We start from the raw sequence: 19,576 nt of genomic DNA, 5'->3' as shown, positions 1-19,576 counted from the left end.
AATGCACTTATCAGTGGACCATACCTCATCCTCGAGCTAAGCGGGTAAGTCTTTGGTTTCTGCTAACAAGTGATGGTCATTGCTTCGCTCTTACGGCCTAAAATCATCTTGCATCAGACCCCGGCAGAAGGTTATGCCATCAAGTGGTATCTACCATTCGGTAGCAGCCCAGCAATACACAATTCTTGCCTGCTACCCAACTCTTGGTTGGGATGTTCTACAATGTTCAGGAGAGCTGGATCCCAATTACAGAATGGATTGTCACTAAGCATGCATACTCCTTTTTTCCACATCATCAAATATTTATTATTGTATTTACATACATAAATATTAAATACTCTACTAAATCAGTATGTATATTCTACCAGGCATGCTCATAGACTTTTCATGTTCAATTACCATTCTGTCAGGGATCACTACAAGCTACCAGATTACACCAGCTACTGCTTAAACTGCTGCGCTACTACTACTGAGATCTAGAACCAGGAAGTGATTGTGATCCCTTAGTGCAAGGTTCTCCAAAGTCGGTCTTGCCAGATTTTTTAGTATATTCCCATTTAGAGAAATGTAGATATCTTAAAAATCTGGCATGGATCCGGCCCTCCAGGACCGACTTGGGAGAGCCCTGCCTTAGCACATGCAATGGCTGTGAAATGGCGTCAAGCAAGAGTTAGTGAGTACTGTGCCACCGGAAAATGGCCGTGGCACAAAGCCAGGAGATCCTTTTCAATTAACTGCAAAACACAGATCACAATCAATAGGAGATGTGAATCAATATCCACACAAAGCATACATGATGGAGAAGGTACATTATTAAACAAAGGGGGGGAAGGTCCATGAGTTGATGGTGTTAGCCTTGGGTGGGGCTTTCTTTTGGGGTAGCAGGGGATTGGGGCAGCAGGCTCCCATAAGCATGTGTTGCTCCGCAGTACTACTCTACGACTGAATGTAGCTCTGATCTTGCTTTATTTTTTGGGGTTTAGATCTGCCGTACCCCTTCAGTTGGGTGACTGGATACTTTGCCATGTTCGTTGGTGCTGGGATGACCTTCGTGGTGCAGAGCAGCTCGGTCTTCACCTCAGCCATCACACCTCTGATCGGTAAGGGGCAGTCCAACCACTGCAGGGTGTAAAGACGACACGCCGTTGCCTCCTTATGGAAGATCATTTTGGGTATTGTTTTTTATTATGGATTGTTGCCACACGCAGCACACTTCACTGTGCCGTTTATTAGGCTCTTCTATTGTGTTAGAGTTTAGCACTGGCAGGATGTGTTGCGAAAGTGCAACTATAAGGTTATTGTCTGTCTGTAATGTAGGCGGGATGTTCTATGTTCATCAAGCTCTAGGTCAGGTCTGTTGCCAAATCTGGATTAATTAATCCCGCACAAACAAAGGAGCCTTGGTTCTTAATGAAATCACTTGTTCTTCTTGTGGGACCAAGCCCAGGGCCAAGTGTCTATTCTTGATGTGTGTGGCTGGTTCACATATATATGCAGAATACATGGAGGAAGTTAAGATTTGGATACTAAATTGTTTCATAAATCTAAACATAATACATGGAGAAAACTCTAACAATAGCAGTTAGTGATTATGATAAACTCACATGCCCACTATTTTCCCAAATGACATGTCCCAAATCCAAAGGCAAAAGGTAAACAAAACCTCAACTGCAGCTTCAAGTAACTTCTTAAACGCTTAAAAATGTACTCTGTGATGTAAAACCCTAACCGTGACATTTAAGGGAAAGCTAAAGCGAAGCCATGGAGACGGGATTGGCACTACTTGTGACGTTCCAGGTGACTCAGGAATGGATTCCTGAAGTAGGCTCCCTGGTGGAGTATTCTTCCTTCTGAATTCATCTGTCTGGCCAATTAAGGACCAGGTCCCTGCAGCAAAACTCCAATGCACCTTAGCCTCACATGGTTGACTTCAGAAGTATTGGGGCGGTCCTGATGGATACAGGGATATTGCTCATGATCGTCAGTGCATAGGTGGAAAAGACCTGCTGCTTCATTTTTCTTTTTTTACACTACTTAGTCTGTGGTCTGATCGGGCCCTGGTTGCGGGGGTGCCAAGAACCACCAGAAATGGTGAGATTGTCTGCAAGATAAGCGGGGGTGCGGGTTGTGATGGCTTTGTAAATAATGCAGCTGCTTTTGAAGATGGTGCTTTCCGGTTGCAGTGCCAATGGAGTTCCCTCAGAATATGGGTGATGTGATCATATTTCTTCAGAGCTTGGATGAGATGTACTATGTGTATAGAATGCCCTTAAAGGGTATCGGAGTGCGGTCTGGGAAGCCATGGAGGTCATGGAGCAGGTCAATACCACCATCCAGATACAAGCATGAGGGCTTGAACCGGAAGTTCTGAAGTCGCTTCCTGGAAGAAACAGCTTTGCTTTCTTTAGAAGAGCGAGCCAGTGCCAGGACGTCTGTATTTTTTTGCAGTTTGTTGTTTGAGAGTGAGGTTGGTGCTCAGGGTGAATCTTAGTGAAGACATTCAGTGAAACTTGGTGTTTAAATCTGTCAAGGTTCATGTCACTGATCCAGGTTTGTACTGTTGTAATGTTTTAAAGAGAAGGGTATTGCAGTGAGTCATCTTTTTTTTGTTTTCGGTACATTAAGTCTAGTAGAATCTACCTATAGTCTTTATTAATTTCAAAACAATGTTTAGATTACTAGTGCAGCCCAGTCCTGTCAGAATTGCAATTCACCCCAGTAACACCCAGCACCTAAACCTTACATTGGGCCCTGGCAACATTTAATTTATTACGGATTAATTTGTGAAGTTTCGGGAATTTCGTATTATGTAAAATTCCTGAAATTACATAATTTCTTGTAATTATGCCAGTGTTTGTGGCAAATTAACAGTGCATGAGCATGGGAAAAACACAACTAGAAGGCCGGCTGCTGTTCTCTATGGCAATTGTGTTCTTTGTACTTTTTTTAGCCAGAAATGCGTCCTTGGGTCAAAAACTTCTGTGAAAAGGCATTTTGTGCCAAAATATAACACACAATGACGGATTTGTATATTGCATAATGACATGCAATTTTGCATAATTTTCCCAAACTTTCACATAATTACATGAAAGCAAATAATGTAAATTTCGCACACCTCTACTGTGCATATGTGAAGCTCAAACCAACCCAAGGGCAGCTCGTATTTAACCCATTTACAACTCAACATAGCTCCTCTACATTGTAAGGAGGCCTGCCTGAAGATCAGCCTCGCTAACCAGCTGCACCTCCTTCCTCACGTGTCACATTACCTTCCACACCTGCAGCTAAACCTAATGCATGTGCAGCTCAGCCTTACCCACAATCAGATCATGCTAAACCAGCTGCAGCTCAGCCTAAATCTGGTTGCTTGCTTATCGTGTTAATAGATCAACTTAACTTGCCTGCAGTTTAAATTGATGATTCCCAAAGCAACCCATTCTTAAATTAGTTTGTTCAACTACGCTTAGCGTAACCTATCTGTAGCCTGGTTGTATGACACAATATCAATAACAAAAATATCATCTGACATATGTACAGTGGCCTTAATGTAGTTTTTCAAAAATATCACTTCTTTGTGCATACATTTCATTTTAATTAACTAAAATAAAGAAATATTTTTGTAAATGATATTTAGGACACAGTTTTTGCCAGACGATATTTAGGTCACAATATTCTGGTGCCATACTGATATATTTCAAACCTACGCGTGGTCTAATCTATGTATAGTTACATTTGGGCAGGAACAGCCACTAGGGAAATGTAGTGGTGGGGCAGGGTGGAATTACAAACAAATAAAAAATAAAGTAAAGAAAAGCTCACTTACCTGCTGGTGACTGCCTTTCCTCCGTCCTCTCCTCTAGTTTACATGAAGCACAAAGGCTCCCAGTCTCCCCTATCCAATCACAATGCTACTGTCACCAGCATGACTGCAGCGTTGTGATTGGTCTGAGCACCATAGTTCGGTGCTCCTGCAGGGAGTGGGAGCCGGGTGAAGATGCTAAATGCGTATGATGGTTTGGCTGGCCAAAGAGGGCCGGCCAAACCGTCATGCAAACTTATGGTGCAGCAACCACTCCTCCTCCCTGTGAGGACATCCAAGCCCCACCCTCACCTGGCACGGGCTCCGTACAAAAAGTAATTTGATAATAACGTAACGTTATTACCTTTGCATTATTATCATTTAATTTTTCCTTTGAACTCAGTGGGGCAACGCTCCTCCGCCTTAGCCTTTAGCTTTGACCTAAACAGTATTCTGTGTAACCTACTCACATGATAGTCTAACCTATATAAAGTGCTGTCTGACCTAAGTATGCTTTAGTTGAGCCTGCTGGCATTGTTGTGTAATTAAAGCTCTGCTATCCCGCATCAACCCAACCCAGCTTTATATTGCAAACTGCATAGAGTGAGCCTGTGCGTCAGCTTAACCCCACTAAGGGCTCTGTCTGACTGCTCCAGCTGAACTAAAGCAGATGGGCACTCAGAGGTCCCCCAGCAGTGATGGCTTGGGATCTGTCAGGGAATCATCCATATGGTAGGCAAAGACACAGCAAGAAGCTCTCCTAGGGCACATGTTACATATATTCTTGGAGTCCCAATCATGGGTTGTCAGAATGTGATTCATGCTGGAGTTTGGATGACATCCCAGCTCTTATGAGCTGTACCGTGGAGTTGAGGAGAGTCCAACTCAGTCCATGTCTCATCACAGATACTGTTTCCAGTCCTGGGCTTCGAACCTTCAAATCACAGCTCTCGGGTGAAATAGTCTAACTAGTTCAATGGAAACAAGCCAAGACTACCACATCCAGAATGCACTGAGTTTCCATCTGAAAACCTAGGGCTGCAAACAAAGTCCAAGATGACCTGGAATTAGATGGTCTCCATAATGGGTCACTGGTGTGGAAAGGAGGTTAAAGCACAAATAATTCCGCATCCATCCTCTTTGGGATTCAAGGTGAGTCAGGAGAGCCTTCGGAGGGATAGCCCATGTATGGATGACCCTCGAGGCGGCAGACTGAAGGGCTCAGGGCGGTGACAATATCAGGGGAGACAGGATGCTATGGGGGAGGGGTGGTCAGTGTGGTTGAGTAGGACAGCTAGTGATGGGTGGGAGGTGGTGACGAGACGCGGAATGTGAATGGAGATTTTAAAAGATTAATATCCAGACAGGCTTTAGAGGCATGCTCTCATATTGACAACCCCCTTTTACCAGTCTTTGAAAGTGTTCTCTGGGTTCTAACACCTGCACTGACCACAGTCAGGGCTCCTACCTTGTTTATATTAGAGAAAACAACCCCAGAAACAGACAGCTGTCAGCGAGCACGATATTTAACCTTTGCCAGTGTTGCAGCCATGCTGTACTGCACTGGGACGCTGTGCAGCATCGTTTTAAAAAAAGAACAAAAAGCCTTTGTGGGCACACGCCCCAAGCATGCATGTGCCTTGAAAATGACCGAGCACTTTTTAATCTTTTTATTTGACGATCCAAATTAGATCAGTTACTAAAAAAAAAAATAACATAGTGTGGGTTGGGGAAAGCAACACGGGGGAGAGGACAAGTGGGCAGAAGCACAGAGCGCTAGGTAAGTAACAAGTGGGCGAGGCAACGAAGCCACACGGGGGTGCGGGTAGGTAGAAGGCACATGTAAGGCATGGATCGGAAAAGAAAATAGAGGGCTCAGTTGGGGGAGCAAATGGAGAAAGAGGAATGTACAGGGAAAGGAAACAGACGAGAGAGTGCAATGTGGAGCAGGTCGGAGCAGGGTAAAAAAACTATACAGTGGGGATAAGCACATGAGGGCAGGGGAGCCGCACACAGGCACAGGATGAGCAACATAAGCAAGTGTGGTGGAGGAGGAGAAGTATACGAGGGGAATAGCTGAAAAACACATGCCCTCTCTTAGAGTGCTAAAACAAAAAGAAAAAAAAAGTTCCGCCTGAAAAGGGTGCAGTGGAAGGACACAAGTAATATGTCCATGCTCTAGGGGAGGGACAAGAACAGGAAGAGGAAAGCCCACACATGCTAATGACTAAGAAGCAAGCAAATAAGAGTGACAATGAAGCCAGCCAAAGGTAAGCAACGGACAAGCTCTAAAGCTACTGTAAGTTAACAAGTCTTGCAACAGAGAGCAGCGCATGCACTGTCTAGTAGGCTAAACCTGAAATATACTGGCACACTTGGCACTGAAGGTGAGACATTCCGCACAAAGAGGCAAAGCATAGTCTTTGTATCGCAGTTTGCGTCCCGTGAACATGCACCTCATGCCATGCCTCTAGTGTGTCTGCACAAATATTTACTGAGGGAAAGGGCACTCAAAGTGTTTTAAAAGGGTCCTCACTCACCAATCTGGTTGGTGACATGCTTCATCATTGGACCCCCACCAGGGAGGTCTAATACCTCCCCGGTGTGCTTCAACGCCTGTTTACAGCGGAGCAGGGATATACCTGTTATCTTTTTCATATACGCAAATTTTGTTTGTATCTCTGTTTATTCTTACAGATACGTTTCTTCAGAAATTCTGATTTTCCTCTCCGGTAAAAGGAACCGTGAGTTTTATATTAATATTGCTGCCAACGGTAGGGTGCACCTTAGTGTGTGTATACCACCGGGGCAGTTGGGTCCTGATGAATGCCTGGTGAACAATCCAACAAGGCAGAAACATGTCGACCAAATTTTAACATTTCTTTTTTTGTCACTACGAGGGTTGACTAAGCCAGATCTGGTATTTAGTTATTATAACCCATTTTAATTCTAATGCCGGGTTTACCATAATAAAAGATTTTGGTTAAAACCTAGACATTTTTTACATTCACTTTGCACATCACTTTGCACTACACACATCACTGTCAACTACCAGCTCCGCTGTAAACAGGCGTTGAAGCACACCAGGGAGGTATTAGACCTCCCTGGTGGGGGTCCAATGATGAAGCATGTCACCAACCAGGTTGGTGAGTGAGGACCCTTTTAAAACACTTTGAGTGCCCTTTGTTTGGTAATTCCCCTTCCCCTTTGTAAAGTTAGTTGTTCATACTCTTTTGTTGTTTAGTATCATTACTTTAGGGGGACGAAGAGTGTGTCTTTGACCCTCTCTCTCTTGTTGTTTGATTACAAATATTTACTGACCTGACCTTTAGCATCAGCCTTCTTTGGGCGTGAGGAAATTTCCGACCTTTTTTTCTTCCGTAACACACATTTCTTCTCTGCAGAGACATTAAGTACAAAACATGTAATTCAGTCTTGGCAAATTAAATATTTAAAAATGCAAGCTCTAGGTAGCACTTTAGTTTTTGATCCCATGTTTCTACTTCAACACCTCTTTGTCCTCTCCTCTTGCCCCCCTTCTATGCCTTAGTCCATTTGTGGCTCTCACAGTATTACTCTGTCTTCCTGTTTCTATCTCTCACTAATTTCCACACCCTATCATTGTGCTCTCTTTCTGTTGTATTCGTTCTCTCTCTCTCTCTCTCTCATTTGCTCTTCCATTTCCATCTTAAGTTCCCTCTCCCCCTTTCTGCATCATATGCACTCTTACATCAGACTCTCCTGCTGTAGTGGATTCCTTCCCTTCTTCCCCCACCCCTCCTTCGCCATTTATCGCTCTCTCACACTCTCTTCTCATCAGGGATTACCTGTGTTCCCTTTTCCAGGCATTGGTGTAATCAGCATTGAGCGAGCTTACCCGCTAACCTTGGGCTCCAACATTGGGACCACCACCACAGCGATCCTAGCTGCCCTGGCCAGCCCTGGAGACAAGTTGGCTAGCGCTTTCCAGGTAATTCACCCTGACCTGGAGTCCTGGATCTGTGGGGCGAACAGGTGGGACCTGGAGGAATGAACCATGGACTCGCTCAGTAATAGCCCAAAGAAGAGCCAGGTTTGGCCATCTGGACACTAGGACGTTTTGCAGCAGGCATGTGCCTATGAGCAGATGGCAGAACTGGGGTAGATATATGTACTCAGATCATCCTGAGGACAGTAGCAGGCCCGTAGGGCTGGGAAAGAGTCAGCATCAGGTCAGGTTGGCTCATATAAAAGAACAGTGGGGCGGTGACAGTCAGACTGCTGTCTCGTTGGTACATTTAAAAGGCCAGTAGTTTTGAAGCACAGTGTGATTGCTGTCAAGCTAGTGCCTTTGGGTTGGGGCCACCGTGTGCTGAAAAGGTCTGCGATATACCTCTGATGTGTATGTAAAGGTATGGTATTATTAAAGGACTTGTAGACATCAACTTGTGCACATGGGCACTTGGCGCTAAAAAGAAGACATGTGAAACAATATCAGGGCTAAGAAAGGGCACATAAACATGCATATTAAGGGCTCTTCTGAGCCAAGTGACGTGAATTCCACAGTGCTGCTGTCAGAAGGCATGTGGCTATACGCCTTAGGCGCTCTTTCCTTAAGCAGATGATTCTGAAGCGTCAAAAAGGAACCACGCCATGTAAAACACAATGAATCCATTTCTGAATCAGAAACAACAAAGATGCACGATGGAAGATGCAAAGTACCTTGAATTTTAACCTGAAGCTGACCAGCAGCCATGCTTGCAATGAGCTAAGAATCAGTGCTTAATTTGAACTGGTGGTTGCTGGTAGTGCCCAGCAGCACTCATTTTTTGGGACAGGGACCTATTTTTCCTCATCAGACTTCGACCCAGAGCAACAGAGCGAGTAACACACAAGGGGAATGAAGCAGAAAGAGAAAGACGGAAAACCTTGGCAAAGGGAGAAAGCAGGGCCCTGCAAAAAAGAGGCAAAGGGGCAGGGAATGTCTGGTGCTGGATTAAAGAGGCACAATGTGGAATCAAGACTGCACATCCTTGATACCCGGCAGCCGGACCTTCGAGAGAGCTGGCCGCAGGCTTCTGAGCAAAACTTCAGACCACAGCACTTATTCTTTCACAAATTAGGCCCATACTGTTGGTAGCCCATTCGATCAGCAATGCTGCAGCAGTCCACCTTCTTGCACGAGTATAATATGGTACTCTAGAAGGTCTGAATAAATGCTGTTAGCATAATCAATAATATCACCCAATACAATACTCAATTGTGTCCAGTTTGAGTAGGTGAAAAAACACACACCTGAGAAGTTTTCATGTAAAAGCCTGTTTTATGACGGCAAAAATCTAGAGATCAAGAGACTGCTCAACAACAGTCAAAAACCCTAGACGCCTCGCCTCAGAGACATGGGCGGAACATGGGCGTTTAGCACCCGGCCAGATATCCTTAGGCCAAGCCACAAGTCCCCACCAAAAATCCTTCCATCGGTTTTGATGCATTCAGTTTTGGCTTATTTCTAGCTATCCAGTCACGAGAGAGGCGAGCAAATGCTCTCTGGGTACTGCTGAGGCAGGATGACCCTTGAGCAGGAGTTGGATGACGCCAGCGTTGTTACAGAAACAAGTACCAGACAAGCAAATCAAGCGCATCAAGGGGAGAAGATGCACATTAGGCAAAGCTTGATACCTAAAGAGGGCAGAAGGAACTGGCTGGATCCAGGGACAGAGTAATGAAGGCATCCTGTTTCTTGGGAGCAGTGTGTGGTTGTCTATCCACGGAGTTAGACAAACAACAGCAAGGCCGACATTCTCAAACTCCTCACATCATCCTCCCTTTTTAAGTCACCCAGAGCAGAAACAATACCTGTTTGCAGTGAACAAAAGCCGGCATATGCTGGACTAATGACCTTGATAGGCCCAATAAGTGTTCTCCAGGACTCTAGCTGGATATGGTGAACTTTAAGCAGGCCGATGGTTTGACATCTTAGTTGGATCAGCCTGGGGTTCCTCCAATAATTTTCTTAAATTAAGACGAAAACCACTGTTGTCTGAAGAGTGAAGTGGATACCTTCTCTAAGGGTTATAAAAATATTGTGGATGCTACTGTCATCCCACAAGACTATCCTGTCCAGAATAGCGACTATCAAGTGTTGAGGTACATCTAGGACGACTTAAGTACGAAGACCTATACATTGACCATTTTATAGTTTTCAATAGTCTAGCTATGATATTTTTATAGGACAATATTGCATCCACAATGTTCTGGTATCACACCTTCTCTAGTAAGAGATGCTATTAAAGGTGCAGAGTACAAAGTGTGATCCCAGAAGTGAGGCAGATGTTGCGGGTGTATCGTGAATACATTCTATCTTTCACAGCAGCGGCCAACTGCCTTTCAGACACTGTGGCAAAATATCTGATAGTGAGGAACGGTGCTGTAGTAGATATTGAACTAGGCTCAAGGAACTTTGGATGGAGTATATCTGAGTTTCCAGTTGATATCTCAATAGTTTTACCCGAAAAAGTTCAGAAAAGAGTCACAAAGTGATAACCACTGGCTATGTTGGCAAGGAATAACTAGTGATTCAATCACTGAAAAATAGATTTTTGAATTATGAATTATATTTTTACATCTTCTCAAAAATCGCATATATCATTCTTGGTATCAGAGTGTAAGGTTGTCTCCAGATCCTTTACAAAACATCATTCTATTGTTGCCGCTCATAAGACTAGGAGTATACCATTAATTGCCAGTTTATTTTTTTAAGGGGTGGCAGTTGTCAAGGGCATTCAAGAAACAGTTTATTTAATAGAAACAAGCCTATACAAACAAATGGCAAGCCTCTTCGCCATTTTGTCTCGCCGGTCAGAGAATCGCAATTCTGTAAAGATCACCAAGTTTCTTTTACTTGCTTCAATATATAATCAAAGCCTCCATGAGTGTTCTTGAGTTACTAAGGCACATTCCAGGATCTGCAGTTTAGTAGGAGCTGGGGCAGGAATAGGTGACCATGGGGCCATACACAGCAGCACAGGTCTGGAGCAAGTTGGGAAACAAATGTAATTGTGAGTCAGCTTAGCCCAGACAAATACCTGGGATGGCTAGGGACTATCTCCCCTAAGCACAGACGTTCTGCAGAGGCACTGATCTCAGTTCTAGGACGGCAGGCAGGATGAGGTAGCCAATCCTAGCACGGATAGACTTGCGATTAGTTCGCTCTGTCGCCTTTCCAGCACTTGTGCTGCTTGCATCCTGAGTGTGGAACTGCTCCCTCAATGGTGTGTCCTCAGCCCTGGGACTTGGAAAAGTCATTTTGAAGATGCTAATGTAGGACACGTCGCTCTGCTTTTGTCAAAGTTTATGAATGCGTTGTGGAAATCAGCCTGAACAGTTACCAGAAGGAATGAGATAAAGGTTAACACCGAATTAAAACAAACGAATATAAAACTGAGTCAAATCAAGTGGAAATCAGTGAGAATAAATTCTGGGTACCGTGAACTTGCACCCCGTAAACCGCTACTTTCAGTGCAAACAGAGCTGCAACCATCAAGGTATCTGGAGACTGTGCATCAGGTACAACCTTGTGTCAGGGTAGCTGTGCCTCTGGAAAGCCTCACATAAGGCAGGAGTGGTCCAGCATCAGCGAGTCTCACTGTTGTGTGTTAGAAAGAGGACATAAGGTTTGTCGGGAAGCATCATGGAGCAAGTTCAGGTCCCCTTTTCAAAAGCCTACACTTACCTTTGTCCATTGAGATACATTTCCTCACTACCAGGATTTAACCCCTTATGTGATTGTTTTTCTATGTAATGGCTGTTCCAAAACATTTAAGTGTCATCACCGTGCAGGTAGAATGCTCTTGCAATATTATCCCTGGAAAGCTCAGGGCATATTGACGCAGGCTCAGCTGCGAGACGACATTTGACAGTCTCATTGCTGAGCACCCACTTACCAACAGTGGCGTAACAAAAAATGATGGGCCCCCTGTAGAATGTGATGAGGGGCCCTGGGTCTCAGATATCTTCGAGATATTCATTGGCCTTCGTCTGATTAGGGGGCACCTTTGAAGGGTTGGAGGCCCTATGGAGATTCGGGGACCCCCTTGCTCCGCAGGGGATTGCGTTACACCCTTGCTTACAAACGAGGAGGTCCTGATCACAGGTCACAAATACTGAAGTAGAACCCCGAAGACACAACCCTTCCTAGATCAAAATCCCTTTACCATGAGATAAGCTGCAGGCCATCCCGCCACGTTCGGTTGAGGTCGCCCTAGGGTGGAAAGGACCACAGCCGGACAAAGAGGATTGGACCGGCTTATGCTTCTGATAGTGCTCAGAGTGGTTGAATATTGATCGCTGATGCACTGTTTACAAAAAGCCAGCTTGAACCTCATGAATTAGTCACGACAGATCAACCCTTGGGGAAAGTGGCTTAGAGAGGATTTAAAGGCTACAAATCAGCTGGGACGGTGGTCAATATGAGGCGCGTGCATCGCCTTTCTGGGTTTTAGACTGGAGGTGGAGGGGAGAAAGATGTAGAGAGAGAGAGAGAGAGTGCACAGAAAGCTGTGAGCTGTTCCTAGGACTGCGATTTCAAAAGTATTAATTTATTTAGAGTTCTTTGCATAGCAACAATACATACCGCATAGCCAACGCAGAGTTAAAATCGACCTGCACTTGTATATCTCCTCAAAAATTGACAACCACTACATCTTCAGGTGGGAGAAAGGGATTGAGAGAGATCTGAGACTGCAAAGAGCGATACGAGGGAGGGAGAGAGGGAGGGAGGGAGAGAGCGAGAGAGAGAATAGAAGGATGGAAAGAGAGAGACAGAGTAAGAAGTGGAAAGTGGAAAGTGGCAGGGCTGGTTTGAGGATTTTTGTCAGCGCTGCTTTTGGTTCCCCTGTTGGCCTTGAGTGGAGACGGAAGGGTAGGCTGAGATAAGAAGGAGCATTGGGTGTGGAGAATGAAGTCCAGATGGCAAGAGAAGGGGGAAAGAAACAGCAGGAGGACAGAGTGGGTGAAAAGATGTCAAGTTGGGTGTGTGGGAATAAAGGCAGAGCTGGGGGAAATAAAGTCAAGTGCAGCGAGCAAGGAGGGGCATGGAATGGGAGCTGGAGAAGAAAGCAAGGGAAAGAAGAAAGGTGAGGAGGGAGATGGGGACACAGAGCGATAACAGTCAGTAAGATTTGCAAGCAGTGACATTCTTTAGGGTAGTTCTCTATTAATACTGTGGTGTTTTTTATTGTTACCTGAAAGACTTCCCTAATCATGGTGTGCTCCAGAGCCTATCTGCATGCTCCTGTAAACCCCATTCTCACGGCTGGCATGTTGGGGCGCGGGGTGGTTTGTTACTCAGTTGGCTCACTGACTCATGCACACACATTTCTCCCTACAGATCGCTTTGTGCCACTTCTTCTTCAATATCTCAGGGATCCTGCTGCTGTACCCTCTGCCCTTCACACGCCTGCCCATCCGAATGGCCAAGACCTTGGGCCAGCGCACCGCCAAGTACCGCTGGTTCGCCGTCCTCTACCTCATTATCTGCTTCCTGCTGCTGCCCTCACTTATCTTTGGCATCTCGATGGCAGGCTGGCAGGTGCTGGTGGGTGTCGGGGCACCATTCATGGGCCTCCTCTTCTTCATCGGGTTGGTGAATTTTCTTCAAAGCCACAGCCCAGGCCGCTTGCCGCGGAGCCTGCAGACCTGGGAATTCCTGCCTCTGTGGATGCACTCGCTCCAGCCCATGGACCGCTTGATCACTAGCGCCACCTTGTGCTGCACTGACCACTGCGCCTGCTCTGAGAAGCGTGAGGATGATGATGATGACTCTATCTTCCACCCAGAGAAATCCTCCCAGACCAAATCCAAGATGGCCTTTGACAACCCTGCCATCGCCTATACAGAGGAGCTGCACCTGCCCCTTCCAATACCCTCCCCTCGTCTGGGCAACGTGGGCATGGATAGCGCCACCCAGCTGTAAGGAACGATTACGTAATTCTTGTCCCTCTGGTCCTTAGGACAAGCACATGCCAGCCATACTGGACTCCGTTGGCAAAGGTTGTGGACCAGAGAGGACACGAACTTACGCAAAGATCAACTGTTTTAAAACTATATACTTTAGGATTGTTTGTGCTAAATGATGAGTGGCACCTCACCCCATGTCATCATGGACTTTTTTCCCAGTCCTGGGCTTTCAAGCAACAAATCATTGCTATCATGTGATTCCGTCTGGTTAGTTCAGTGAAACCAAACTAGGACTCAGAAGGCATTAGGTTGTCACATAAATACCCAGGACTGGAAACATTGCCTGCGATGAGAGGGAGTCAGGTGGTCCCATGTTTCCTGTGTAGGTCACTGTAATTGTTCCATGTATAGCATATAATAAGCTCATTTGTGGTGCTTCCCCATGGCAGGCAGTCTGCTGCTTTCTATGTGTGAAATTCATGTTTTTCTTGTATCATGCCCTTTCGGTTGTATGTTCTAGGGTTACTCTGCTATAGTGCTTTATTTCACCCCATGGGCCCCACAAGGACTGTGTGTGTGTTCATGTCAGTGTTACTCTGACCATTTTTTTGGTCATGTTGACTTCTCTCTGTGCTGTGTGTGGCCTCCAGTGGATGGCACTGTGTGCAGGTGTGCCTGAGAGATAGAGTGTTAGTGTCTCCCTGTGCTGGGTCTGTGCACCGTATATCAGTCTTTTCTGGTAAATTCAGGTCTAGCCACGGTGCTGTGAGAGAGCAGTTTCATGTATCAACCCTGACTGCAGAGGCTGTTTCCCAAGCTCTTCAGGCTGGGCAATATCAGGCACCCGGTTATCCAACTCTTTCAGTAGTCCCACAGGCGACAAGAAGCCATGTTGGACACGAGGTTCGAAAGGCATCCCCCAAAGATTAAGCGTGCTATGGGTGAAGACTGGAACATAGCGAAAACTATATAGTTGCTGATCCCAGGCACAAGCCTGCAAATGTGCACTGTTAGCCAGTGATCTAAATCAGAATTTTGGGCCACCGCAGAATGTGATGAGCGGCCTCTGAGTCTCCCATAGCTCACAGATATTCATTGACCATGGCCCGATTGGCAGCACCCTGAAGGGTTGGGGGCCTCTGAAGGGATGAGGAGCCCCTGCGCTGCAGGGCCTTGTTTTACGACCCTGCTGTCTCCATAAACTAAAGTCAACAGTGAGTGAGAGATAATTATTCGAGGGAGATTAAAGGGAAACCAGACCAGAGTCCTGTGAGGGAGAACAAGGTTGTTATCTTTGGAAACCTAAGGAGCAAAACAGGTGCTCAGAGAGTGTGGAAGTCAGCCCACCACGGAGGGTCAAAGAGTGCCCTCTATGTAGAACTAGATGAAAAAGAGGCATCTCTCCAAGAAACCAGAGCAGGAGGACTAGCCCAAATGCAACCCTTGTGGAATCGGGGAGGCACCTCCTCTCAGAAGCCCTATTCTTTTCCCCGGGGGTTTCTGCACAGCGACCCAGTTAAAGTGAATTTTTGAAGCCTCTTGGCAAATTCTACAAAGAGGGCAATGCCTTAAGTTATGCGACTCCATTGAGGACATGAAGGTAGATTGAGAGTCCACTAAGAGTGGACAGTGTGGAGCATGGTAGAAGGATTGTTGTGGCCCCTAATGCTGAAACTATGCTACTCCAAGAGACATCCTTGTCCTTTATCCGTTCTATTCACAGGGGTAGCCGGTGGCCTTGCCGGGGGGCAGCCTGACACAGACATCGATTCAGCCAAATTCTTGGAGTAGTGGAAGTGACATCACAGCATTTTGAACTTACATGAAATCAGATGGTTGACCCCCTTGTCCCATAACAACTTCTGAATGGCCTCATACTTGAGGGGCTAGGGTAAGGGCAAAGAGTGGAGGCTACAGAAAACTAAGATGTCTAAGATCATTAATAATTTTCTGTACGTAGCTCTACTTCCTTTATCCATTAACAGCGGCTCTTCCGCTATGGCGGAGGAGTGCCACCCCCTTCCTCCCCCCCCCCCCCCCGCCAGCTGCCTCAAAATGGCAGGAAAGGAAAATTCAAATATAATAAACACATTTTATTCTTGTTTTATTTTCCCTTTCCTATTGAGTCTTTGGGGGCGGGGCCACGGAGAATGACAGGCAGCAAGAGGACCATTGGGCACTGTTGTCAGTGCGCATGACGGCAAACTGTCATATGCACTGGAGCTGCGTTGCCGGGTTGGAGAGAGCAGGCACAGGTTCCCAGTCGCACTGGGAGCACAGATTCAGAGTGCTCAGGCCAACCCTAACACTCTTCTCATAACATTGGAGCAGTGTCGGGATTGGCCGCAGTGGAGTCTGGGAGCCGGTGCCTGCGAGAAGAGGAGCAGAAGAGCGCGACGCGGCCAGCTGCAGGTATGTTTTAAAAAAAAACGTTTTTCCTCCCGACCCCTTTCCCCTGCACAGCCACTCTTCCACAACACCAGCCACTACTGTTATCCAGAGGCCAGAGGTAGCAAGGGCTCTCTGAGCATTATTGAAAGGGCAAGCCAGGAATTACAGTTGGTTTCTAGCCTTAGTTTGTAGGAGTGGTCAAGCTCAGGCTCCTCCCCTCAGTGAGCAGACTGTAGTACATTAGGCATGCCCAAAACAAGAGAGGAGGGACTGGGGCTTTTATTAGGTGCAGGACATGGGCCCATGCAGATGTGAAAACACAGAGTGTACTGTTCCTAAGTGGGATGCTAGGTCTAGCAGGTCCTAGGTGGAGGGGAGTGCTCCTTTTAGGAGCACGAACCCCCAAACACCTGAGAGGTCTCATGTTTCATCATCGGGCAGCTCCTCGTTGGGCCGGCACTGTAATGCCCTACGGGCCCCTCTAGGGGGCTCTTTGCCGGAGATCTTCTCTTTTTAGCCGATGCATGCTGCATGGGTGAGTAGTGAAGTGTGGGTAGAATGGGTGAAGGAGAAGGGTATTAAAAATGACTCAATGGATACAAACATGAAATTAAGTTTTAATACTAGGGTCCCTTTGTCAAGAATAAAAACGTGATTTGAACTTAGAATAGATATAATGGTCTATTTAGCTGCAAAAAATGTGGATAAAGAGGTCAGCATGTTTCATGCCTGTTACAGTCCCTAGTGGATCATGGCATTTCAACAGTACCAGGATGGCCTAATTCTACTCCTCACAGGGATGCGGGAAAGTAGAGAATGTGTGCACCATACACTGCAAATTTTATGCAAATAAAGAAGACATTAAAAGTTTGCCCTGTATACTTTACATAGACATGAGGAACACCTCTTGGGGGTAGACCCATAAATATGGTAAGTGGGACCACAACTGGACCAGACAGAGAGTACGCTGCAGGGTGTATCATCACTGTGTGTTGATGCTCGGAGCGGCTACTGACCTACCCGAGGCCCTGCCGGTGCTGGAGTTTATTAGGAATGCTCCTTTGAAGAGCTCTAACTGCTCCCCTCCAGGGAGCCGCCTGAGGCAGTGTTCAAATACAGTTTCATAATATTCTTTCCCTACTTTCGAGCATGGTGCAATGTTCAGGGACTTTCTAATCTCCTTCTCAATCTTTCATAGGTTATCCTAGGGCAATATTCAGGTGCTTTATAACCCCACGTCTGACCCTCATTGGTAAGGCTGGGACAGTATTCAGGTACTCTCTAGTTTACTCCCCTCACTATTCTATTGGCTAGCCTGGGGAATGTGAAGGTGCTTTATTAGCTCAGGTTCCCCCCTTAGTTACACCTGAAAGTATGAACACTCTGACTGCTTAACTTCTTTTGCTAAATGGGGAAGTAACCCCAATCAACAGGTCAGAAGATTTTGTAGAGCTCAGGTCAAACTTTTCATACTGGACGCAACATCACACAAGCACTTCTTTCTAAGTGTAGAAAATGCACTCCAGGGGAAAAGAAGACATGGCTGCTCCATCGCCGGGCACCATCTATTGGTATGGCCAGGTGAGCTGCCTCGTCATTAGTGAACAGGGCAGCCTAGCTTCAAAATCTGTATATACAATTTGCAGCAGAAGTGGGTGCCCTGAAAAGTGGTGGGCCTGGGGCACTAATGCTCCTCTCTTCCCCTTCATTCATTGTACAGGGTTTGCTGTGCGCCTGGTGCTCAGCTGTTGTGTTGTTAGGAATAGATGGTGACCAAAAACCAAGATACACTTCTGAATCGGGAGCTAGTGGACCAAAAGGATTCAGGTGAGCAAGTAGGAGGCAGGCTGGCTCGTGTGAGACTCTGACATCAGGGTTACTAAATTCTAGCATGGCTGTTGTATTGATGAATGAATGAATGAATGATAACACTACGCGAGGCTCTGAGAAGTGAAGGATCTATGTGCTAGAGAGTATGGGATTTGTTTCCTTCGGGGCAGAATCAGATGGCACCAAGCACAGTGAAACTGTAAGACATCTAGCTACGCCACTGTGTCTGAATTGATGGAGTCAGCCACTGTTCGGCCATTACTGATCTCACCAAATGGTAGACGCAGTCACATGTAAGACCGTCGCCTATAAAAAGGTAGTTAGGGCAAACGCGGAGCCAGTGACATGCCAGGCTCTTTGCTACACCCTTCTTTGCACTGTGATGGTGAACCTGATGGTGCTCCAGTACTCTTTATGATGTCTATCACAAAGAAAAATAAAGAATTGATTACTCATCACTGTGGAACTCTTATTTACAGCCCTTCAAATGTAAACCTGCTTAGAGCTCGCCTAAACAGATCATAACTGTTTAGTGTTAACTGTGAGAGGTGTGGGACAGCGGCCAGAGCAGCTGACTATGGGGTGCGGGGCTCCTGGTTTGATCCCCAGCTGCAGCTCGTCTGAGCACCATGTGACTCTGGGCAATAGCTCACTTAACCTCCCAGATGGCCCGCAGCGCCTTAAAACCTTAAGGGGAGATATGATTGCGCTTTACGAAAATGGATTATGGTTTTTTTAAGTTTACTGTTGAAGACCTTTTGTGGATAATACCAATACTTACAGTGGGCTTTGGGCTAACTCATTGCTTACTGATGGTTGACATTCGTTTGCTTCCTTTTTAGGTTTTGCCTCCACAGCGCTTGCACTGTGCTTGAGAAATCAATTGGTTTAAATATAAACTCTTTCCTGGCTTCTCATTGGTTCCTGTGTGTGCCTCTTACCTTTCTTCCATTTCTATTGGCTGTAACATATTTTCCTGCATTTACCAATGCTTGTTCCTTGTCTGCTTCTCTTATCAGTTTCCTGCCGCCAAAATACTGTTTAAATCCTCTTCGTCTGAACTATATTTTCATAACGTTTTGCCTTTTACTCTTGCAGCATATTTATAAAGCAATTTATGGCCCGGAGAGATTTTGGGCCATATGTAGATAATTTCTATTTACCGATTCATAAATACCAAATTTTACCGATTCGGTATTTATGAATCGGTAAATAGAATGTAGGTAAACATTCGGTAATTATTACCGAATCGGTAATATTCGGAATTACTGATTCGGTATTTACCGAATCGGTAATAATGCATCCCTTCCAATTAATTCCTATGGGCCTGGAGGCCCATAGGAATGAATGGGAAGCCATTCACTATTACCGATTCGGTAAATACCGAATCGGTAATAGGGGGAGCATATTCATGGGTGGCAGGGTGGCACATTGACACCCTGTAGCACCCCTGAATCGTGCATGTGTGCACATGTGGCGCACATACATGCCCTAAGGGCATGTATGTCTGCCACATGGCACTTTTCAAAAAGCACAAAATTGCTTTTTAAAAGGTATTTGTTATTTACCATCAACTTGTAGTTGGTGGTAAATAACGAATCCAGAAACCTAAAATGCACT

At 45.8% G+C, this 19,576-nt stretch overlaps 1 protein-coding gene across 3 annotated transcripts in view; it reads left to right on the top strand.

Moving 5' to 3' along the window:
* Positions 1–18,411, top strand: part of SLC34A1 (solute carrier family 34 member 1) — a 148,516-nt gene extending 130,105 nt beyond the window's left edge. For all 3 annotated transcript variants that reach the window (XM_085618342.1, XM_085618344.1, XM_085618343.1), the window contains 3 exons: positions 984–1,100; positions 7,645–7,769; positions 13,167–18,411. In XM_085618342.1, coding sequence (XP_085474468.1) covers positions 984–1,100; positions 7,645–7,769; positions 13,167–13,751 — 827 coding nt within the window. In that variant the 3' untranslated portion in view covers positions 13,752–18,411. The remainder of the gene's footprint in view (positions 1–983; positions 1,101–7,644; positions 7,770–13,166) is intronic.
* Positions 18,412–19,576: the final 1,165 nt, after the last annotated feature.

The sequence above is a fragment of the Triturus cristatus genome, chromosome 7 (assembly GCF_964204655.1).
Source record: "Triturus cristatus chromosome 7, aTriCri1.1, whole genome shotgun sequence".
NCBI classification, from domain to species: Eukaryota; Metazoa; Chordata; class Amphibia; order Caudata; family Salamandridae; genus Triturus; species Triturus cristatus.
The sequence above is the reverse complement of the archived record's forward strand: the minus strand, read 5'-3'. Positions and strand labels throughout refer to the sequence as shown.